The 24,656-nt window shown below is 36.8% G+C and overlaps 1 protein-coding gene across 2 annotated transcripts in view; it reads left to right on the top strand.

Annotated features, from left to right (window-relative positions):
* EDIL3 (EGF like repeats and discoidin domains 3) overlaps positions 1 to 23,576 on the top strand; it is a 423,483-nt gene extending 399,907 nt beyond the window's left edge. For both annotated transcript variants that reach the window (XM_079918353.1, XM_079918354.1), the window contains one exon: positions 20,382 to 23,576. In XM_079918353.1, the coding sequence (XP_079774479.1) occupies positions 20,382 to 20,531 (150 nt within the window). In that variant the 3' untranslated portion in view covers positions 20,532 to 23,576. The remainder of the gene's footprint in view (positions 1 to 20,381) is intronic.
* The last annotated feature ends 1,080 nt before the right edge of the window (positions 23,577 to 24,656 follow it).

The following is a 24,656-nucleotide window of genomic DNA, read 5'->3' as shown; positions in this document are numbered from 1 at the left end:
AGAGCAACCATGGGGTGGAAATAATTTTCTCAGAGAATGCATATATTCATTTTAATGGTTTAAAATGATTCATGCACTGGTGGAAGAAAGACATGGAACTTGTCCCCACGTTTTTCTTTTCACTTCCCCCATATCAAACAAAAGTGTTCTATAATGGGACCTTTAAAGTCAAGTCTTTAGTTAGGCAGTTTGAAAGCCTCACATAATTTCATTGAGGACTTTAGGAAGCAAAGAAATCTCAAACCAGATTTTTAAAAGGTCTTATGGAACAAAACAATATTTTGAAAGAGATAAAAATTAGTAGCCAGTATGAAATATGGTACAGAATTATATATGTCACCATGCTCTGTAGCTTTCAGAAAACCGGACTGTAGTTTCTCAGGGGATTTCAAATTAATCCCCATAGAAGGCCAAAGTAATGTTCTCCAAAGAACGTATAAACCTTTGGAGAAACAATATTAAAGAAATGCAGTTGTTTGCTGTGTTTATAATATTATGTCCATAAGAATTAAATATCATCTAGAAATTAAGAAAAGTGAGTAAAATAGAGAGTAGAAACTAAGAGTGGAGGATTTAGAAAGTGTACGCAGGACCACGATAAATACATTTTAATAGCTTGTTATGTCAGGATTTATTCAAAGAATCAGAAAAAAAAGTTCACAATTAATTTTGAAGCCTGAGTATCTGTCGCAGGCCTGGCATATGATGTAGAGGAAGTGTTGGACACAATTCTTTCAGACAAACGAATGTTGCAAATATCAAAAAGCCCTGTGGAACCTATAACATTTCAACATCAATTACTCAGTGCAAAGTTGCGAGTTTCCAATCCACCCTCGCTCCTGACATCAGTTGAGAGTTGCGAGATCTCCAAGACCACCTCCGATGTGATAATTCACTATACAGACTCACCGAATTCACTTAAAGCTATTATATTCGTAGTTAAGTTTATGGCAGTGAAAGGATACAGATAAAAGTCAGCCAAGAGAAGAGGCATTTGGGGCAAAATCCGGGAGAATTCCAAACATGAGCTTTCAGTTGCTCTCTCGGTGGAGGCTTGGACAGTGGTAACTCCTCTCAGCAATCATGTATCGCCAACCAGGGAAGCTCACCTCAGCCTTGATGGTCAGAGTTTTTATTGACGCTTAATCATATAGACATGGTTGACCACCTGCAAGGCTAAGTTTAGTCTCCAGCCCTCCAGTGGGTCAGGGTGGCTTATAGCCCCCACCATACATCACATTGTTATCATGGGCTATCTTGTGTGACCCAAGACCCCCATGTACACAAAGACACTCTTATCATGCAGGATTTTCCAAGGATTTATAGAGATTATCATCCCAGGAGTTGAGGGCAAAGATTAAACCCCCACCCCCCACCCCGCCACCTTGGATAAAGTTAATCTTTCACTGCACACTTATATTACACAAAGTTGTATGAACTGTACAACCCTTACTGGAATGATGTGTATGTGCAAACACTGTGACTATACTAGATTCAACAATCCTGAACTACAGAATATTTGCCTGCTGACAAACTGTTTCTGTTGGCTATGGCCTTACCTCATCTGCACTTTTGGAGGGCAATCGTTTTATTCAAGATGCTTTGGGTTAGAAGACATTTTGACAGCTTCCTATTCCTTTCTGCCAATGAGGATTTTTGCTGCAGCACTGTTGGGATGTACTATCGTGAGGACTCATCCCCCAGCTTATTCTTCTGCAGACTGATAATCAATGTAGACTCTTGTTAACAATCTACTCTTTCCAACAAAAGCCTTTTCCCCCGCTTTGGTGTACTTTTTAGAAAGTGATTCTCAATATACACTATTTTCCAAGGAACGTTTCCTAGAATATTGGAATTTACCTGGATACTTGTTTCTTGTTTCCTTATTAAATCTGAAAGAATGTACTTATATTTAGGCTAATTTTGTTACAGATTTTCATTGGTTTAGTGGAATTGATCGCAGAGAAAACCATCAAGAATGATATACCAGCCATTCAATCATGAAATGGTTTCAGGGTACTGGTAAATTTTCCTAGAAAATTGAATTCACTGAATAATAGCTAGAGTCTATGTCAGATACAAGAATCAAACTTTGTTCAAACTTTTTATATCCAGTCACTAAGAGAAGTTTCACAAAGTGCAAAACTTCCAATAAGATTTTTTTAAACGTGATGCAGATTTACACCACTCACTGAAACTTTTACAAAGCAATTTTCTATACATTTTAAAACAATTTTTATTTTGCTTTTTTAATGAAAAGTTTTGATTTTTGGAATGCTCCAATATAAGGCAAAGCAGGATATAACTTAAAATGCAGCTTAGCCTAAAGCATATTAGTAATCTAGTCATAGCATCAGAAGCAAATGAAGCCTCTTATAAACACTATCCATATGGATAAATATATGTTTAACGTCATTTGTGCATATTAATTCTGTGAAATTTTTCATAAGACTTTAAATCAGCACATTGATTCAAGTTGTAACTCTGAAATTTTTAACAGTCCAAAAACTTCAAGTAATGTTGAAGTATATAAAAATGAGTTTTATGATGCAGAACCATAAACTAGTAAGTATAAGTCCTCTATGTCACCCACAAAAATCAGATTTCATGCTCACATAATATATAAATGGTTACTTTATGAAATAGATACTTAAATCCTAATATCTACCAAATTTCTACTATTTTTAAAATAGATCATAATTTTAACTAGGAATTGCTAATTTTAAAATGCCATGAATTCAATTACATGAATTTGGGATAAATGTAAATTTCTACATGCCCTATAAATCCATTTTACAAGCAAGAAATTTGGGAAATTCTGGCTTTAGAAAAATGTTATGAAAAAATTCAGCATTTATTTGACCATAAATCAATCCACCATGACCCAAAATGTAATATAATAGTTTTAAATCTTAGACTGTTTTGATAGAAGCATTGTATCTACAGCAAAGGTATGCTTTATTTTTTGAGCCGTTGGTATAATAACTAGGTACTATGTCCAAGCAAATACCACACTTTAATAGAACCACAGTTAAACCAGAGGGTATCCAATGGAATGAAATCAAGATAAGTCTGAAAATCACCTAACTTGTGGACTTTCTTAAGGAGCCGTGAATGATTAGCCTAAAGCGTTGAATTTGAGTTTGAAAGGTTTGTGTTATTGTTAAATATGTCAGTGGTGTTTTTCTTTTGATAGCTAGACTTCTATGCTTGTTGAGAATAAAGCTCTAGATTGATAGATGGACGTTAGAAAGAGGCATATTTCAGCCTAATAAGAAGGCAGTATTTCAAAGTGTCTAAATACATACCTGCTTTGTTATACTGAGGCTTGCCACAGATAAGCTGAAAGTTCCATGTCAGAAATGTTAGAGAGGGAAGTTGGCACTAGCAGATCTATGCCTTCTCTTCCAAGTCTCAGATTCTTCCATTGTATGGACAGAATTCCATAAAAAGTGTTTCACGGATGAGAGCTAGAAAAGACTTTCTTTTCGAACTTCTTTATATGCACTCTGGATGAAAGGACAAATAATTGAAATTATATACGCTAAGTAAAGAATTCTTAGCTTTTGCACCCCCTCCCAGTACACACACACATGTTGCCCTAGGGAAATGGGTTATCTCTGTCCTTTCTCTGTTAAGGACCTCAGGTCTGTGTACAGGTATACTCAATAAAGCCAGTGCTATGTTTGACACCATTAACAATGCAAATGCAAGTAATAGAGGAAACTTGAGATAGCTTGATTCAACCCTTTTATTTCCACAATATCTGGAATCCCAAATATGGTTCTAGTCTCTACATATCAGAAGAGAAATAATGAAATCTAGAAGGGGACAACCAGAAGGCCACAGGGATAAAGCGATGTCACCTGAGACCTTGCTAAAATAATGACCTGTTAGCCTTGAAGAGCTCAGGGAGACTATAAAAAAATGCTTAAAACCACTTGCCTATTTGGATGATGTGAACATAAAATCCAAAAGGTTAGAACAATGTGAATCTCTTTAAAATTTTTAATGAGGGGCTTCCCTGGTGGCATGGTGGTTAAGAATCCGCCTGCCAATTCAGGGGACACGGGTTCGAGCCCTGGTCCAGAAAGATTCCACATGCCACGGAGCCACAAAGCCTGTGTGCCACAACTACTGAGCCTGTACTCTAGAGCCTGCAAGCCACAACTACTGAGCCCACGTGCCTAGAGCCCGTACTCCGCAACAAGAGAAACCACCGCAATGAGAAGCCCGTGCACCACAATGAATAGTAACCCCTTCTCGCCACAACTAGAGAAAGCCCGCATGCAGCAACGAAGACCCAATGCAGCCAAAAATAAATAAATTTAAAAAAAATTTTAATGAGTTAAGTTTAAGACAAATATTAGAAAGAAGTACATCTTTACAAACCTGATGACTTAGTAAATAAGTAGTATGTGCAAGAAATCCCCGAAGGATTTCTCAGTACTTGTGAAAGGCAGAGTCATAGCACATGACTGCTAAAAGAATGGGGGATGTGCCCCAGCCCGCTGACTGAGTCATGGAGGATAACCTTGACTTCCTCCGTGATGCTTGGGAGCTTGCTACTGATAATGGCTACTCTGGCCTGAACAGACCATTGTCCCTACCAAAGAATGACGAGCTTCATCTTACAAAAAATATTGCTTCTAGCAACGTTTAATTGTTTTATTTTATCTGATAGTTTCTCTGTGTTGAGATCTGAATCCTCACTACAATCTGATTTGAATTTTATCTAGTATCACAGGAGAGTTGACATAAGAAAACCAAATCCAAGATCTCAATCACATTGACGCAGTTTCATTATTCTCTCTTTTCTCCTGGTTTGTAACTATAGAAGCCTCTCCAAAGTACCTTGAGTTCCTTTTTGTCCAGGTCCCATGTGTTGGGAAAAACCTGAGAGACTCCTAAGCATATCATGTTTGAGTATCTCAGCAAACTTGTTACCAGCTAATTAGCTAAGCCTCCTCCTAAAACTGAAACTTATGCATACTCTTTTTTTTTTAATTGAAATATAGTTGAGTTATAATGTGTTAGTTTCTGGGGTACAGCAAAGTGAGTCAGTCATACATATATATAAAACTTTTTTTCAGATTCTTTTCCCTTATAGATTATTACAAGATATTGAGTATAGTTTCTTCTGCTATATGGTAGGTCCTTGTTGGTTATCTATTTTATATATAGTAGTATGTATATGTTAATACAAAATGCCTAATTTATCCCTCTTCCCTCCTCCTTTCCCCTTTGGTAACCATAAGTTTGTTTCCTGTGTCTGTGAGTCTGTTTCTGTTTTGTAAATAAGTTCATTTATATCTTTTTTTTTAGATTCTGCATATAAGCGATATCATATGATATTTGTCTTTCTCTGACTTACTTCTCTTAGTATGATAATCACCAGGTCCATCCATGTTGATGCAAATGGCATTATTTCATTCTTTTTATGGCTGGGTACTATTCCATTGTATACATGTACCACATCTTCTTTATCCATTCCTCTGTCAGTGGACATTTAGGTAGCTTCCATGTCTTTGCTATTGTAAACAGGGGTATACTCTTTCTAAAAACTCCCCAACTCTTTCTCAGGTTCACTGTTTTCCCTTCTATATGGAGATTTAATGTTCTCCATCAGTCTTTTCAGACTTTGAATTCAATCTAGGTGCTTAAATCTCTAAAATGTGTATGTGAAAGCACTTTTCCAGAATTTTTATAGATTTTATATAAAGTTAACTAAAAATACTGAGTTTGCACTCCTTTGCCAGGTAAAGCATTGAAATAGCATACTTTAGCAGGATCTTCCTAGTGTTGAAGACAAGAAACAGCACATGTGCCACATGTTTGCACAGCAAGCACAAGATGTCATGCTAGAAGTTGCAAATGTGTGCCTTGTGTTCTCTGCTGTATCATCACTGAGAGACCTCCAAAAATGAAAGTATAGTTTTAGTACTTTTAGAGCCTAGTTTGATTGATTCCAATACAGATTTAGGCTGTCCTTCTATGGGTATTTTTGGTTTTTTAATTATCCTGTTTTATGAAACTTCATTTAATTTTTTTAATGAGCACTCAAATATCTATAACTTTCACACATTAAATCAGAAATGTCATAGCTGTATGTAGTTTCAGAGCTGCTGTTCTTTCCCTCTGTGTATTCTCCATTATGTGTAAAGAGATAGGTATAACTAATAATTCAACTACTGCTTTGGGGATTGATAGTTCCGTATTGAAACTTGTGCTGAAGACCAGTGATTTAAAAGAAAATTATTTCTTCCTGTATTTCCTTCCCCAAAAGTGGGAAAACACTATATTTTGAACTGTTGCAGATTTGCAATGAAAGTTAATGAATTTAAACTCTATTATGCCAAACATATACATTAAGTTCTCTAGCCAGGCTATGAAATTGGATTTTAGATTCTCTATTAAGTTGTTAACACCAGTCTCAGTGAAGCATTTGAACCCATACGTCAGAGAGATTGTCTGGAAACCATACAATGTACTCTCTTATTTTCTGCTGTTGCAATGACAACATCTCTCAAGATTTTTGGTGAGTGTTTGCATGGTATATCCTATACATGTGAGCTTTTGCTAACAGAGACATTGTTATTTACTAACACATTTCAGTCCAAAACTAGTTCCTTTTTGGTCAGGGCAAGCCAGAACATTGCTGACGGTAAAATTCGTATTAAAAGAACATAGGTTCAGTTATGCCAGGATGATGAATTCTAGACTTGGCACAGTTCAGTATTCCCTTCTTCAAATATTTATTCAGAAACAGCCTTTGAGATATATTTTGTGTCAAGTTGAAAAATTATTCCCCCACAAGATGGGGATGGCACTTTGCATTCACCCTCAATGGCTCATAATCTTTCCATGGAACCAGCAGAAAGATTACCGCATTCTTGTCTGTTGTGTCTGTTAATGTGTCATACTCTCTTACTCTCTAGAGCTTTAGAGAAGAATATCTTTATTTTTGTCTTTCCAGGGGACCTTTTGTGATCATGTGAGACTGAACCAACTGAAGAAGGCCATTTTTAAAACATTCCCCTTAATTTCAGAATGTTCAATGATATCGGTTAAATATTCTGTCATGAGATAATGGAGTTTCTTTTCTTTTTTCCCCTTTGGGGAATTTAATTTTCAGGTTTCTCTTTGACTATGTAGGCATGTTTCGATCTCAAGCAAGCTAAAAATTATCTTCCAATTGTAAGATGCCTCATAAAGTTAAAAGAGAAAACTTTGAAGAAATTTTCACTATACTAGTTGAACAAAGAAAAAATATAAATATAAAATAGAATAATAAATGTTTAGAATCTATAGGCTAAAAATGGTAAAATGTTCAAGTTTAAATATTATAAATACATTAATTTCTCTTAAAGTAATTTAAAATTTAATGCCATTCCTATCAGGATCCCAGTGTTCTGGTTTTGTTTCTTTTTTTTTTCTTCCTTTTTACCATACCTTATATGCTTACATTTACTAGCTTCAGTTTTTTAATTTTATATTGGAGTATACAATGTTGTGTTAGTTTCAGGTGTACAGCAAAGTGATTTAGTTACACATATACATGTATTTATTCTTCTTCAAGTTCTTTTCCCATTTAGGTTATTACAGAATAATGAGCAAAGTTTCCAGTGCTATACAGTAGGTCCTTGTTGATTATCTATTTAAAATATAGCCATGTGTATATGTCAATCCCAAACTCCCAATTTATCCCTTCCCCCTGGTAACCATAAGTAAGTTCATTCTCTAAGTCTGTGAGTCTGTGTGTTGTAAATAAGTTCATTTGTAACATTTTATTTTGGATTCCATATATAAGTAATATATAAGTAATATCATATGATATTTGTCTTTCTCTATCTGACTTACTTCACTTACTATGATAATCTCCAGGTCCATCTATGTTGCTGCAAATGGCATTATTTCATTCTTTTTCATAGCTAAGTAATATTCCATTGTATATATGTACCACAGCTTCTTGTTCCATTCCTTGTCAATGGACATTTAGGTTGCTTCCATGTTGTGGTGATTGTAAACAGTGCTGCAGTGAATATTGGGGTGCATGTATCCTTTCAAACCATGGTTTTCTCTGGATATAAGCCCAGGAGTGAGATTGCTGGATCACGTGGTAGCTCTATTTTTAGTTTTTCTAAGGAACCTCCATACTGTTCTCTGTAGTGGCTGTGACAGTTTACATTCCCACCAGCAGTGTAGGAGGGTTCCCTTTTCTCCACACCCTCTCCAGCATTTATTGTTTGCAGACATTGATGATGGCCATTCTGACTGGTGTGAGGTGATATCTCATTGTAGATTTGATTGGCATTTCTCTAATACTTAGTGATGTTGAGCATCTTTTCATGTGCTTCTTGGTCACCTGTATGCCTTCTTTGGAGAAATGTCTGTTTAAGCCTTCTGCCCATTTTTTGAATAGGTTGTTTGTTGTTGTTGTTGTTGTTGTTGTTGTTGTTACATATTTATTGGAGTATAATTGCTTTACAATGATGTTACTTTCTGCTTTATAAAAAAGTGAATCAGTTATACATATACATATGTTCCCATATCTCTTCCCTCTTGCGTTTCCCTAGCTCCCATGTTCCCTATCCCACCCCTCTAGGTGGTCACAAAGCACCGAGCTGATCTCCCTGTGCTATGCGGCTGCTTCCGACTAGCTATCTATTTTACGTTTGGTAGTGTGTATAGGTCCATGCCACTCTCTCACTTTGTCACAGCTTACTCTTCCCCCTCGCCATATCCTCAAGTATATCCTCTAGTAGGTCTGTGTCTTTATTCCTGTCTTACCCCTAGGTTCTTCATGACATTTTTTTTTCTTAGATTCCACATATATGTGTTAGCATACAGTATTTGTCTTTCTCTTTCTGACTTACTTCACTCCGTATGACAGACTCTAGGTCCATCCACCTCACTACAAATAACTCCATTTCTTTCTATGGCTGAGTAATATTCCATTGTATATATGTGCCACATCATCTTTATCCATTCATCTGATGATGGACACTTAGATTGTTTCCATCACCTGGCTATTGTAAATAGAGCTGCAATGAACATTTTGGTACATGACCCTTTTTGAATTATGGTTTTCTCAGGGTATATGCCCAGTAGTGGGATTGTGGGATTATATGGTAGTTGTATTTGGAGTTTTTTAAGGAACCTCCGTACTGTTCTCCATAGTGGCTGTACCAATTCACATTCCCACCAGCAGTGCAAGAGTGTTCCCTTTTCTCCACAACCTCTCCAACATTTATTGTTTGTAGATTTTTTGATGATGGCCATTCTGACTGGTGTGAGATGATATCTCATTGTAGTTTTGATTTGCATTTCTCTAATGATTAATGATGTTGAGCATTCTTTCATGTGTTTGTTGGCAGTCTGTATATCTTCTTTAGAAAAATGTCTATTTAGGTCTTCTGCCCATTTTTGGATTGGGTTATTTGTTGTTTTGTTATTGAGCTGCATGCGCTGCTTGTAAATTTTGGAGATGAATCCTTTGTCAGTTGCTTCATTTGCAAATATTTTCCCCCATTCAGAGGGTTGTCTTTTCGTCTTGTTTATGGTTTCCTTTGCTGTGCAAAAGCTTTTAAGTTTCATTAGGTCCCATTTGTTTATTTTTGCTTTTATTTCCATTTCTCTAGGAGGTGGGAGAAAAAGGATCTTGATGTGATTTATGTCATAGAGTGTTCTGCCTATGTTTTCCTCTAAGAGTTTGATAGTTTCTGGCCTTCCATTTAGGTCTTTAATCCATTTTGAGCTTATTTTTTGTATGGTTTTAGGGAGTGATCTAGTCTCTTACTTTTTCATGTAGCTGTCCAGTTTTCCCAGCACCACTTATTGAAGAGGCTGTCCTTTCTCCACTGTACATTCCTGCCTCCTTTATCAAAGATAAGGTGACCATATGTGTGTGGGTTTATCACTGGGCTTTCTATCCTGTTCCATTGATCTATATTTCTGTTTTTGTGCCAGTACCATACTGTCTTGATTAGCTCTGTAGTATAGTCTGAAGTCACAGAGCCTGATTCCTGCAGCTCCATTTTTAGTTCTTAAGATTGCTTTGGCTAATCGGGATCTTTTCTGTTTCCATACAAATTGTGAAATTTTTTGTTCTATGTCTGTGAAAAATGCCAAGGGTAGTTTGATAGGGATTGCATTGAATCTGTAGATTGCTTTGGGTAGTGGAGTCATTTTCACAATGTTGATTCTTCCAATCCAAGAATATGGTATATCTCTCCATCTATTTGTATCATCTTTAATTTCTTTTATCAGTATCTTATAATTTTCTGCATACAGGTCTTTTGTCTCCTTAGGTAGGTTTATTTCTAGATATTTTATTCTTTTTGTTGCAGTGGTAAATGGGAGTGTTTTCTTCACTTCACTTTCAGATTTTTCATCATTAGTGTATAGGAATGCCAGAAATTTCTGTGCATTAATTTTGTATCCTGCTACTTTACCAAATTTATTGATTAGCTCTAGTAGTTTTCTGGTAGAATCTTTAGGATTCTATATGTATAGTATCATGTCATCTGCAAACAGTGACAGCTTTACTTCTTTTCTGATTTGGATTCCTTTTATTTCCTTTTCTTCTCAGATTGCTGTTGCTAAAACTTCCAAAATTATGTTGAATAAGAGTGGTGAGAGTGGGCAACCTTGTCTTTTTCCTGATCTTAGTGGAAATGCTTTCAGGTTTTCACCATTGAGGATGATGTTGGCTGTGGGTTTGTCATATATGGTCTTTATTATGTGGAGGAAAGTTCCCTCTGTGCCTACTTTCTGGAGGGTTTTTATCATAAATGGGTGTTGAATTTTGTCAAAAGCTTTCTCTGCTTCTGTTGAGATGACCATATGGCTTTTCTCCTTCATTTTGTTAATATGGTGTATCACATTGATTGATTTGCGTATATTGAAGAATCCTTGCATTCCTGGGATAAACTCCACTTGATCATGGTGTATGATCCTTTTAATGTGCTGTTGCTTTCTGTTTGCTAGTATTTTGTTGAGGATTTCTGCATCTATGTGCATCAGTGATAATTGACATGTAGTTTTCTTTCTTTGTGACATTTTAGTCTGGTTTTGGTATCAGGGTGATGGTGGCCTCGTAGAATGAGTTTGGGAGTGTTCCTCCCTCTGCTATATTTTGGAAGAGTTTGAGAAGGATAGGTGTTAGCTCTTCTCTAAATGTTTGATAGAATTCGCCTGTGAAGCCATCTGGTCCTGGGCGTTTGTTTGTTGGAAGATTTTTAATTTTTAATCACAGTTTCAATTTCAGTGCTTGTGATTGGTCTGTTCATATATTCTATTTCTTCCTGATTCAGTCTTAGCAGGTTGTGCATTACTAAGAATTTGTCCATTTCTTCCAGGTTGTCCATTTTATTGGCATAGAGTTGCTTGTAGTAATCTCTCATGATCTTTTGTATTTCTGCAGTGTCAGTTGTTACTTCTCCTTTTTCATTTCTAATTCTATTGATTTGAGTCTTCTCCCTTTTTTTCTTGATGAGTCTGGCTAATGGTTTATCAATTTTGTTTATCGTCTCAAAGAACCAGCTTTTAGTTTTAGTGATCTTTGCTATCATTTCCTTCATTTACTTTTCATTTATTCTGATCTGATCTTTATGATTTCTTTCTGTCTGCTAACTTTGGGGTGTTTTTGTTATTTCTCTAATTGCTTTAGGTGCAAGGTTAGGTTGTTTATTCGAGATGTTTCCTGTTTCTTAAGGTAGGATTGTAGTGCTATAAACTTCCCTCTTAGAACTGCTTTTGCTGCATCCCATAGGTTTTGGGTCATCGTGTCTCCATTGTCATTTGTTTCTAGGTATTTTTTGATTACTCTTTGATTTCTTCAGTGACTACTTCGTTACTGAGTAGTGAATTGTTTAGCCTCCATGTGTTTGTATTTTTTTATAGATCTTTTCCTGTAATTGATATCTAGTCTCATAGCATTGTTGTGGAAAAGATACTTGATACAATTTCAATTTTCTTAAATTTACCAAGGCTTGATTTGTGACCCAACATATCATGTATCCTGGAGAATGTTCCATGAGCACTTGAGAAAAATGCGTATTCTGTTGTTTTTGGATGGAATGTCCTATAAATATCAATTAAGTCCATCTTGTTTAATGTATAATTTAAAGCTGGTGTTTTCTTATTTATTTTCATTTTGGATGATCTGTCCATTGGTGAAAGTGGGGTGTTAAAGTCCCCTACTATGAATGTGTTACTGTCGATTTCCCATTTTATGGCTGTTTGTATTTGCCTTATGTATTGAGGTGCTCCTTTGTTGGGTTCATAAATATTTACAATTGTTATATCTTCTTCTTGGATCGATCCCTTGATCATTATGTAGTGTCCTTCTTTGTCTCTTTAAAGTCTATTTTGTCTGATATGAGAATTGCTACTCCAGCTTTCTTTTGGTTTCCATTTGCATGGAATATCTTTTTCCATCCCCTTACTTTCAGTCTGTATGTGTCTCTAGGTCTGAGGTGGGTCTCTTGTAGACAGCATATATATGGGTCTTGTTTTTGAATCCATTCAGCCAGTCTGTATCTTTTAGTAGGAGCATTTAATCCATTTACATTTAAGGTAATTATCAATATGTATGTTCCTATTCCCATTTTCTTAATTGTTTTGGTTTGTTATTATAGGTCTTTTCCTTCTCTTGTGTTTCTTGCCTAGAGAAGATCCTTTAGCATTTGTTGTAAAGCTGTTTTGGTGGTGCTGAACTCTCTCAGCTTTTGCTTGTCTGTAAAGGTTTTAATTTCTCCATCAAATCTGAATGAGATCCTTGCTTGGTAGAGTAATCTTGGTTGTAGGTTTTTCCCTTTCATCACTTTAAATATGTCCTGCCAGTCCCTTCTGGCTTGCAGAGTTTCTGCTGAAAGATCAGCTGTTAACCTTATGGGGATTCCCTTGTGTGTTATTTGTTGTTTTTTCCTTGCTGCTTTTAATATGTTTTCTTTGTATTAAATTTTTGACAGTTTGATTAATATGTGTCTTGGCGTGTTTCTCCTTGGATTTATCCTGTATGGGACTCTGTGCTTCCTGGACTTGATTAACTATTTCCTTTCCCATATTAGGGATGTTTTCAACTATAATCTCTTCAAATATTTTCTCAGCCCCTTTCTTTTTCTCTTCTTCTTCTGGAACCCCTATAATTCGAATGTTGGTGTGTTTAATGTTGTCCCAGAGGTCTCTGAGACTGTCCTCAGTTCTTTTCATTCTTTTTTCTTTATTCTGCTCTGCAGTAGTTATTTCCACTAGTTTATCTTCCAGGTCACTTATCTGTTCTTCTGCCTCAGTTTTTCTGCTATTGATCCCTTCTACAGTATTTTGAATTTCATTTATCATATTGATCATTATTGCCTGTTTCATCTTTAGTTCTTCTAGGTCCTTGTTAAATGTTTCTTGCATTTTGTCTATTCTATTTCCAAGATTTTGGATCACCTTTACTATCATTATTCTGAATTCTTTTTCAGGTAAACTGCCTATTTCCTCTTCATTTCTTAGGTCTGGTGGGTTTTTACCTTGTTCCTTCATCTGCTGTGTGTTTTTCTGTCTTCTCATTTTGCTTATATTACTGTGTTTGGCGTCTTTTTGCAGGCTGCGGGTTCGTAGTTCCCGTTGTTTTTGGTGTCTGTCCCTAGTGGCTAAAGTTGTTTCAGTGGGTTTTGTAGGCTTCCTGGTGGAGGGGACTAGTGCCTGTGTTCTGGTGGATTAGGCTGGATCTTGTCTTTCTGGTGGCCAGGTCCACGTCTGGTGGTGTGTTTTGGGGTGTCTGTGGACTGATGATTTTAGGCAGCCTCTCTGCTAATGGGTGGGGTTGTGTTACTGTCTTGCTAGTTGTTTGGCATAGGGTGTCCTGCTCTGTAGCTTGCTGGTCGTTGAGTGAAGCTGGGTGTTGGTGTTGAGATGGAGATCTCTGGGAGAGTTTCGCCATTTGATATTACGTGGAGCTGGGAGGTCTCTTGTGGACCAGTGTCCTGAAGTTGGCTCTCCCACCTCAGAGGCACAGCACTGACTCCTGGCTGCAGCACCAAGAGCTTCATCCATGTGGCACAGAATAAAAGGGAGAAAAAGTAGAAAGAAATAGAGGATAAAAGAAAAGAAAATAAAGTAAGATAAAATAAAATAAAGTTATTTATTAAGAAAAAAAAGGACGGATAGAACCCTGGGACAAATGGTGAAAGCAAAGCTATACAGACAAAATCTCAAACAGAAGCATACACATACACACTCAGAAAAAGAGGAAAAGGGGAAAATATAATAAATCTTGCTCTCAAAGTCCACCTCCTCAATTTGGGATGATTCATTATCTATTCAGGTATTCCACAGATGCAGGTACATCAAGTTGATTGTGGAGATTTAATCCGCTGCCCCTGAGGCTGCTGGGAGAGATTTCCCTTTCTCTTCTTTGTTCTCACAGCTCCCAGGGCTCAGCTTTGGATTTGGCCCCACCTCTCCATGTAGGTCACTGGAGGGCGTCTGTTCTTCGCTCAGACAGGACGGGGTTAAAGGAGCCGCTGATTCGGGGGCTCTGGCTCACTCAGGCCTGGGGTAGGGAGGGGCAAGATGCAGGGCAAGCCTGCAGTGGCAGAGGCCAGTGGGACATTGCATCAGCCTGAGGCGCACTGTGCGTTCTCTCTGGGACGTTGTCCCTGGATTCCGGGACCCTGGCAGTGGCGGGCTGCACAGGCTTCCCAGAAGGGAGGTGTGGAGAGTGACCTGTGCTGGCACATAGGCTTCTTGGTGGTGGCAGTAGCAGCCTTAGCATCTCATGCCCGTCTCTGGGGTCCGCGCTTTTAGCCGCAGCTCGCGCCCATCTCTGGAGCTCCTTTAAGCAGCACTCTTAATCCCGTCTCCTTGCGCACCAGGAAACAGAGGTAAGAAAAAGTCTCTTGCCTCTTTGGCAGGTCTAGACTTTTCCCTGGACTCCTTCCCGGCTAGCCATGGTGCACTAACCCCCTGCAGGCTGTGTTCATGCTGCCATGCCTCTCCCTGCACTCCCACCCACGCCGGCCCTGGCGGGTGAGCAGACAAGCCTCTCGGGCTGGTGAATGCCAGTCGGCACTGATCCTCTGTGCGGGAATCTCTCCGCTTTGCCCTCCGCACCCTTGTTGCTGCGCTGTCCTCCTCAGCTCCGAAGCTTCCCCCCTCCGCCACATCCAGTCTCTGCCCGCGAAGGGGCTTCCTTGTGTGTGGAAACCTTTCCTCCTTCACAGTTCCCTCCCACTGGTGCAGGTTCCGTCCCGATTCTTTTGTCTCTGTTTATTCTTTTTTTCTTTTGCCCTACCCAGGTACGTGGGGACTTTCTTGCCTTTTGGGAGGTCTGAGGTCTTCTGCCAGCGTTCAGCAGGTGTTCTGTAGGAGTTGTTCCACATGTAGATGTATTTCTGATGTATCTGTGGGGAGGAAGGTGATCTCTGCGTCTTACTCTTCCGCCATCTTCCGATTGTTTTTTTGACATCGAGCTACATGAGCTCTTTGTAAATTTTGGAGATCAATCCCTTTTCTGTCACAGCATTTGCAAATATTTTTTCCCATTCCGTGGGTTATATTTTCATTTTGTTTATGGTTTCCTTTTCTGCGCAAAAGCTTTTAAAATTAATTAGGTCCCAGTTGTTTATTTTTGTTTTTATTTTCATTATGCTAGGAGATGGATTAAAAAAGATACGGCTGCGATTTATGTCAAAGTGTGTTCTGCCTAGGTTCTCCCCTAAGAGTACTATAGTATCCAGTCTTACATTTAGGTCCTTAATCCATTTTGAGTTTATTTTTATGCATGGTGTTAAAGAATGTTCTAATTTCATTTTTTTACTTGTAGCTGTCCATTTATCCCAGCACCATTTATTGAAGAGACTGTCTTTTCTCCACTGCACTGTATATTCTTGCCTACTTTGTCATAGATTAATTGACCATAGGTGCATGGGTTTATTTCTGGGCTTTCTATTCTATTCCATTGACTATATTTCTGTTTTTTATGCCAGTACCATATTGCTTTGATAACTGTACCTTCGTAGTATAGTCTGAAGTTAGGGAGCCTCATTCCTCCAGCTCTGTTTTTCTTTCTCAAAATTGCTTTGCCTATTCAGGGTCTTTTATGTTTCCATACATATTTTTTAATTGTTTGTTCTAGTTCTGTGAAAAATACCATTAGGAATTTGATAGGGACTGCAGTGAATCTATAGATTGCCTTGGGTAGTGTAGTCATATTCACAATATTGATTCTTCCAATCCTAGAACATGGTATATCTTTCCATCTGTTTCTGTCATCTTCTGTTTCTTTCATCAGCATCTTATTGTTTTTGGAATACAGGTCTCTTGCCTCCTTAGGTAGGTTTATTCCTAGGTATTTTATTCTTTTTGAAGCAATAGTAAATGGTATTATTTCCTTAATTCTTGTTTCTGATCTTTCATTGTTAGTGTACAGAAATACAACAGATTTCTGTGTATTAATTTTGTATCCTGTAACTTTACCAAATTTAACCTCCAGGTGTTCGTGTTTTTTTCCTGTAATTGATTTCTAATCTCATAGCTTTGTAGTTGGAAAAGATGCTTGATATGATTTCAATTTTCTTAAATCTACCAATGCTTTATTTGTTTCCTAGTATGTGATCTATCCTGGAGAATGTTCCATGTACATTTGAGAAGAAAGTGTATTCTGCTGCTTTCAGATGGAATGTCCTATAATTAAGTCTATCTGTTCTAATGTGTCACTTAAGGCTTCTGTTTCCTTATTGATTTTTCTATCTGGATGATCTGTCCATTGATGAAAGTGGGGTGTTAAATCTCCTTTTATAGATTTTACCATTTGCCTTATATATTGAATATATTGAGGTGCTCCTATGTTTGGGGCACATGTATTTACAATTATTATATCTTCTTCTTGGATTCCTTGATCATTATGTAGCGTCCTTCTTTGTCACTTGTAACAGTCTTTATTTTAAAGTCTATTTTGTCTGATACGAGTATTGCTGCTCCATCTTTCGTTTGATTGCCATTTGCATGGAATACCTTTTTCCATCTCCTGTCAGTCTGTATGTGTCCCTAGTTCTGAAGTGGGTCTCTTTTAGACAGCATATATATGGGTCTTGCTTTTATATCCATTCAGCCAGTCTATGTCTTTTAGTTGGAGCATTTGATCTGTTTATGCTTAAGGTAATTATTGATATGTATGTTCTTACTGCCATTTGGTCAATTGTTTTAGATTTCTTTTTGTAGGTCTTTTTTCTTCCCTTCCTCGCTTGTTCTCTTCCTTTGTCATCTGATGACTGACTTTAGTGTTGTGTTTAGATTCATTTTTCTTTTGTGTGTGTGTACCTATTGTGAATTTTCAGTTTGCAGTGACCATGAGGTTTTGATAAAGGCAGTCTGTATATAAACAAACAAGATTGTTTTAAGTTGCTGGTCTTTTCATTTCAAGTACATTTCCAGTATCCTGCATTTGTACTCTCCTCACGAATGCTGGCTTTGATATATTTGTGTGTGGATGATTTCCTACTTCTACTGTATGTTTGCCTTTACCTCTGAGCTTTTCCATTTATAATTTTCTCATTTGTAGTTGTGGCCTTTTCTTTTCCACCTAGAGAAGTTCCTTTAGCATTTGTTGCAAAGCTGGTCTGGTGGTGCTAAAAAATCTTAGCTTTGCTTGTCTGTAAAGCTTTTGACTTCTCTGTTGAACCTGAATGAGAGCCCTGCTGGTTAAGAGTATTCTTGGTTGTAGGTTCTTCCCTTTCCTCACTTTATATATATAGTGCCACTCCCTTCTAGCTTGTAGAGTTTTTGCTGAGAGATCAGCTGATTACCTTACGAGAATTCTCTTGTGTTATCTGTTGCTTTCATTATTTTTTTTCTTTGTCTTTAATTTTTGTCAATTTGATTACTATGTGTCGGTGTGTTCCTCCTTAGGTGTAGCCTGCCTGGGACTCTCTGTGCTTCCTGGACTTGGGTGACTATTTCCTTTCCCATGTCAGGGAATTTTTCAGCTATTATCTCTTCAAATATTTTCTCAGGTCCTTTCTCTCTCTCTTCTCCTTCTAGGACCCTTATAATGTGAATGTTGGTGTGTTTATGTTGTCCCAGAGGTCTCTCAGGCTGTTTCATTTCTTTTCATTCTTTTTTCTTTATTCTGTTCTGCAGCAGTGATTTCCACCATTCTGTCTATCAGCTCACTTATCCATTCTTCTGCTTCAGTTATTCTGCTATTGATTCCTTCTGCTTCAGTTATTCTGCTATTGATTCCTTCTAGTATATTCTTCATTTCAGTTATTCTATTATTCATCTCTGTTTGTTTCTAGGTCTTTGTTAAACATTTCTTGCATCTTTTTTATCTGTACCTCCATTCTTTTTCCAACATCTTGGATCATCTTTACTATCATTTCTCTGAATTCTTTTTTGGGTAGATTGCCTATCTGCATTTCACTTAGTTGTTCTTCTGGGGTTTTATCTTGTTCCTTCATCTGGGACATATCCCTCTGCCATCTCATTTTGTCTAATTTCCTTTGATTGCATTTTCCATTCTGCAGGCTGCAAGGTTGTAATTCTTCTTGCTTCTGCTCTCTGCTCCCTGGTGGATGAGGCTGTCTAAGAGGCTTGTGCAGGCTTCCTGGTGTAAGGGACTGGATCCTGACCACTGGTGGGTGGGCAGGGCTGTGCTCAGGAAGACTTTAAGCAAACTGTCTGCTGATGGGTGGAGCTGTGTTTCCACCCTGGTGGTTGTTTGGCCTGAGGAGACCCAGCACTGGAGCCTACAGGCTGTTGGGTAAGGCTAGGTGTGAGGAGGAAATGGCAGCCTCCAGGAGGGCTCACACAATGAGTACTCATCAGAGCTGCCACTGCCAGTGTCTTTGTCCTGGCAATGAGCCACAGTCGCCCTCTGCCTCCACAGGAGACCCTCCAATACTAGCAGGTAGGTCTGGCCCAGTCTCTTTGGAGGTCACTCCTTTCTCCTGAGTCCTTGTGTGCACGAGACCTTGTGTGCATCCTCCAAGAGTGGAGTTTCTGTTTCTCCCAGTTCTATGGAATTCCTGCAGTCAAATCCTGCTGGCCTTCAAAACCAGATTCTCACAGGCTCCTCCTCACATTGTGGCTTCTTCTTTGTCTTTGGATGTAGAATATCCATTTTGGTAGGTTCCAGCAGGTTTTTTGTTTGTTTGTTTTTTGTCAGTTGTTGTTTAGTTAGCTGTGATTTTGGTGTTTTCATAAGAAGAGGTGAGCTCACATCCTTCTACTCTGCCATCTTGTCTCCATCCTTATTAACTTCAATTTTTGTCATATGTATGCTGATAGCTTCTCCCCATGTTTTCTTGTGGTCTCTGGTAGGTCCTTGGATGATGATTCTTTGAAGGAGGGGAGATGGTGTACCTTTTAGTCTGGGTCTAGGTGCAGTCCAAGTGCTCACAGCAAAAGTAAGCACATATGAAAAACTCAGTCATTCAGACCACGCGCCACTACTCCACACTGTGCCAACAGCCAACTGCCGATTTTGTTTTATTTTTTTCTAAAGCAAGCACTTCTCAAAGTTTACTGTAAAAGCCTCTTGGGAGAAGAATGGACATAAACAAACACCTCAAAAAAAGCATTGAAACAAAAGAAGTATGAAGAAGTCATGGGATGCCAACATGTCAGAATATTATAGGTCACAATGGTCACAAGAGTATTGTATGGATCCAGGAATTAATAGACAAGGCAAGAAAAAAGTAGTTACTAGCATTGATTGTGGTTGTCTCTCTTGATAATGGGTTAATTTTGTTCTCTATGTGAGAAGTAAGCCAAAGACATTGTGATAGAGACCGTTATGCTCCTCTCCATTTCCCAGCCTCCTTTGCAGTTGGGCTGAGGTCATATAATTAGTTAATGTCAATGAGATGTATCCAGAAATGATTGAAGCTGCTTCCATACCTGTTTTTTCAAACATCCTGTGTAATCTAACAGCTTTCTCTCTCGTTGCCCCTTGTGAGTGTGGATGCCACGTTTTTCAGATACTGGTGGTAATTTGCAACAGCCTGGATCTCTGAATCACTCCTTAGAAGAGACAACCTTCAGCAAGCTAACCAACAGCAGCCTGTGACAGAAGCAAAAAATAAATATCTGTTGCATTAAAAAAAGAAAAAACCTGACCTTTTAAAAAAAAACCATAAAAATGATAAATCTATGTATTCCTGCCTCAGACAGTTGAAATACATTTTCAACTTATTTAAGTCTTTAAACATTCATTGGCTAGTCAATTTAAAAATGATCATTAAAAAGAAGCTGCATTATGTCTCGAAAAATATAACATGATTAGTTATCAGATCTCACGTATGAGAAAAATGATCCAAACAAGAAAATAATAAAAATAATTCCCCCAAAAAAGGCCATATGATTGATAGTCTGTTCATCTTTACTAGGTTTTCCAGGGCAATTTTGACAATGATACCCACAGAAAAAACGTCATCGACCCTCCTATCTATGCACGGCACATAAGGATCCTTCCTTGGTCCTGGTATGGGAGGATCACGCTGCGGTCTGAGCTGCTGGGCTGCACAGAGGAGGAGTGAGGAGATCCCACAGCCCACAACCCTCCTCCCTATTTCCCTAAAAGTATCTCCACGGAATGAACTCTGCAAAGTCTATCGGAAACTGAATGGAATTTTTCATGAAATTACGGTAGGCCATTAACTGTCTTCTTAAGGAGGTCTAAGCCTGCCTTTTCAAAGGTTTAATTTGATTTTTATCATTTAAATTTCTTAAGCAACATCACATTAGCTGTGAATTACTTTTCGCATTGTTTTCTGACTTCTTCATACTGGTTGAAATATATTAGGCAAAGAAAGTAGCACTCTTGATAGCAAGGGTAAAAAAAATCTCATAGTTATCAAATAAAAGCAAGAGTTGTTAGAGCTTTCATAATCAATACTCAACTTATTCCTATAAAAAGAATACTGCAATGTTAGCAATAAGTTTTTTTTCCCTTCTGTAATGAATCTATATTATCCTAATTATTTCCCTGTGCCTGACAAACACTGTCAGAGTTTATAACCAAAATTTGAAGAAGAATCTGTAACATGCAATACTAACTGAAATTATAATTCTCATCTTACTTCTCTAATCAGAGATTATGTGATCTTTCTCTTAGTGCTATTCTATATATTATATATTGCCTGAATAAGTAAGTCCATACTTTTCCCAATTGACTTTTGTCCTATTACTTGCCTAAAAGAAGTATCATGTTTGTGTGTGTGTGTGTGTATATACACACGCACATATATATACACATATATATGAAACATGATTATCAGTAGATTGAGCATATTTAGTATCAGTAGATTGAATCTGCAATTCTCTTGTTTTTGAAGGAAGCTATAACTATGTAATCTCCAAATATTTCCTTTATAAAGACCTCAATACTACCATTTTGCAAAATTAACAACAAAATCACATTGTTTCTTTAAGACAAAATTTAAATCTTTGTTTTGATGGTATTTCCATAGCCTTTACTTTAAAATAATAGAAAAATTGTTTGTCTACTTTTTTTTTTAGCAAATATTGACATAGTGCTGCATAACTTGGCCAAGCATATTCATCATTTCTTTGTTCATCTCTGTACTTCCTGTGAAACTAGAATTTCATTGAGGTTTGAAATTAGTGGTGGTTTCTCAGGAAAGCACAGTGCATAGACATTTGTGAGAAGAGAAGTGTTTACTAATGACAAAAACCATTTTCAGGGTAAAAATTGATTTCTATCTATTTTGCTTCAAAGGTCCTGAAAAAATAATAAGCAATTATCATAATGATTTGTTATTGATAATGAGGTTTCATTGCCATTCTCTCAAATTAAGGCTCACACTGCCTCCATGAAAGTCCTCAACATCTAATTTATAAGCTTTACAAGTATTTGTTTTATAAGGCTTAGACACAGAATTACTGGGGTTTTAAATTGTGTCCTGAAAAAGAAAGTATGGTATGTGTACAAAACATTGACGTCCTGTGCAACACTGCTAAGTTCTTTTTTCCTTATTATTTGTGCTGCATAACAGAAGCCACTAGAATGTTGTTACTGTCTTGTCTGTCCATGTGTTAACAGCATTTCTTGATGATGTATATATGGAGTGGTCTTCAATCATAGTGAATTTAAAGAGAAAGTCAATCAATCATAATGGCATTTTTAATAAGAGCAAAATTAGGACTGGCTGGCCACGTATTTGTCCTATGCCCACATGCTTTCTACTTCAGGCTCTTATTATAAAATTGTTGATTTGAAGCATCTGAAATGGTGATCAGTTTTTAGCATCTTTCTTTCAAAAACAAAATTGCCATGCCATCAATATCATCTTTTTAAGATAACTTTAAATTAGGAATTTAAGTAAGTATTTTTAATTTGCTAAATTTTAAGGTCATGTTACAAATAATTGCTTAGGTCCCAAGCTATACACACACTCACTATGTAGCCAATGGCCCTTATTTCTTTAAAGATTTACTGTCCCACCAAATTTCTAGCCATTTTCTCTTGCAGGTTATGTACAATTCTTGATTCTTTTCAGAGTCCTTAAAATTATGAGTAATTTTTTGTAATGATTTACTTTCTCAAAATTATTCATGGATTCTTATGATGTTTGTTTTAATTTTATTTTACTGGTAGTTTTTTTAAAAAAAATTTTTCAAAGGGAGTTTGTTAAAATTTTGTTACCTTTTAGAAATACATACAAATGGCTTTCTGTTGCTTGTGCATTTTCTCTCTGCTCTATATGTTTTTCACCAACATGACATATCGTGGGATATCTCTTTATCCCATGATGCCCCAAATTAATGACAACAAAGGGATTCCCACATGTGGAAATGTTAATAATTATTGTGAAATAGTATGTAGCTTTTGTGTCATTTGTATCAATGACAAAGTGAAGCAAATTTATTTAAATTCACAGTAAAACAAGGAAACTCTCATAAGAACAAGGCACAGAAGAATCACCTAGCCTTCACCATATTAAGTAACTATAATATGCTAATTTTATAATCTATGAAATTACAATTTTAAACATATCCAGTTTATCTATGTCTTATTAAAAGCATTTATCATAATCACTAATTCTAATTTTAGGGTTGACTTTCTCTTTCTGAATGGCTTCATAAGGGTTTATGTGAATTTTGAAGACTTAAGGTACTAGTCAACAAATTATGAAATATAATATTCACTGCTGGCATCTGATGTGTCAGTAAGTACAGAAATAACAAAGACACAACCTTTGCAAACTTTCAAGCTGTGTAATACTCTAATGTTGGTTTTTTTCTTTGTATATATACTTAAATCATGTAGGATGTTGTAAAATCAGTATGACCTTGTCTAGTCTTCAAAGTTAAAATAAACTTTTGAAAATCTGGGATACTTTACTTTTGAAGCAGTTGTAATCAAACACATTTGTAAGAACACACAAATTGTCTGAATGTCAATACCCACTACTCCTCTTAACTACATGCTGGTTTACTTTTTCTTTATACAGAAAAATGAAACAAGCACAGAAAAAAAAAAGGAACTCACAATAGCCTTCAAATGTACATTGATATCAGCCAAATTGGCCTCTCAAAACTTATTAAAATGTGTGCATTTCTCCTGCTTTTAGCTGTGGACATTTTATTGGAATACTAATAACCCAGTCAGTCATTTTTTTGTCTCATGCATATTTAAAGTCTTGTGCTCCAGGATTGATCTGCCTATTGGTAAACAGATGCTATTGCTGTTATTTCTATTGTTTAAGTACATGATTCTCAGGAGTATAATGAAGAGACCTAGTCAATAGTAAGCAATAACACAAACACTAATAGTATATTTATCCATGTAACTTTAGCTGCTGCTTAAAGACAATCAATCATAACACTTGGCTTCTTCATAAACCCTGTTTCAGCCTCTCTGAAAGTCACTGGTAAAATATTGAGTCTGAGTACTTCCTACTTTTAAGATATTTTCTTAAGATTCAAAACATTTAGGGAAAAAAATGAGATATTAAATGTTGACTCAGTTGTGCTTCAGTGAATCTCTGATAGTTCTCATATTAACATATATGTTTATGTATTCATACATGTTCCTATTTAACTGCATTTTAATGTGAATCGTTCAACAGGGTTCCATTGTTTGCCTAATTTTCACACACAAGCACACACAAATGTGTTTATATTAAATACAAGCAATTATATATATCTTTTTTCAATAAGGCCAATAAAGAATTATGACAACATCTATATAGGATAAAAAGTCATTGTGATGATAACAGAATAATTATTCAACAGAAAATTTTCAACTATGAGACTTGTAAAATTACTGGTTCAAGAACATTTCCAAGGAGGAAAGTCTGATCCTGTGGAAGTTGGACTTTAAAAATCTACTAAAGGTAACTTCATGAATGGAAAATATTCTCTCTATAACCGAAAATTTTAAAACATACAGCACTTCAGCTTTGAGTACATGATTTTAAGTGGAGATTTTGATAAATAAACATTAATTTTTACTGTTAGAAGCGCCTTGCTCTCTCTCTTCCCAAAGACTAGTTTAAAACAATATTAACAATAGAGTTAGTGTGTTACTTATTTGTGAAAAATATTGCCACAAAGGTTTCTTTGAGATGCAAAAGGACCCTCTCACCTGAGCAGTTAAAGTGGAGGATTAAACCACTTTGCTGATGGAGAAATAGCTG

The sequence above is a fragment of the Stenella coeruleoalba genome (assembly GCF_951394435.1).
Source record: "Stenella coeruleoalba genome assembly, chromosome: 3".
NCBI lineage: Eukaryota > Metazoa > Chordata > Mammalia > Artiodactyla > Delphinidae > Stenella > Stenella coeruleoalba.
The sequence above is the reverse complement of the archived record's forward strand: the minus strand, read 5'-3'. Positions and strand labels throughout refer to the sequence as shown.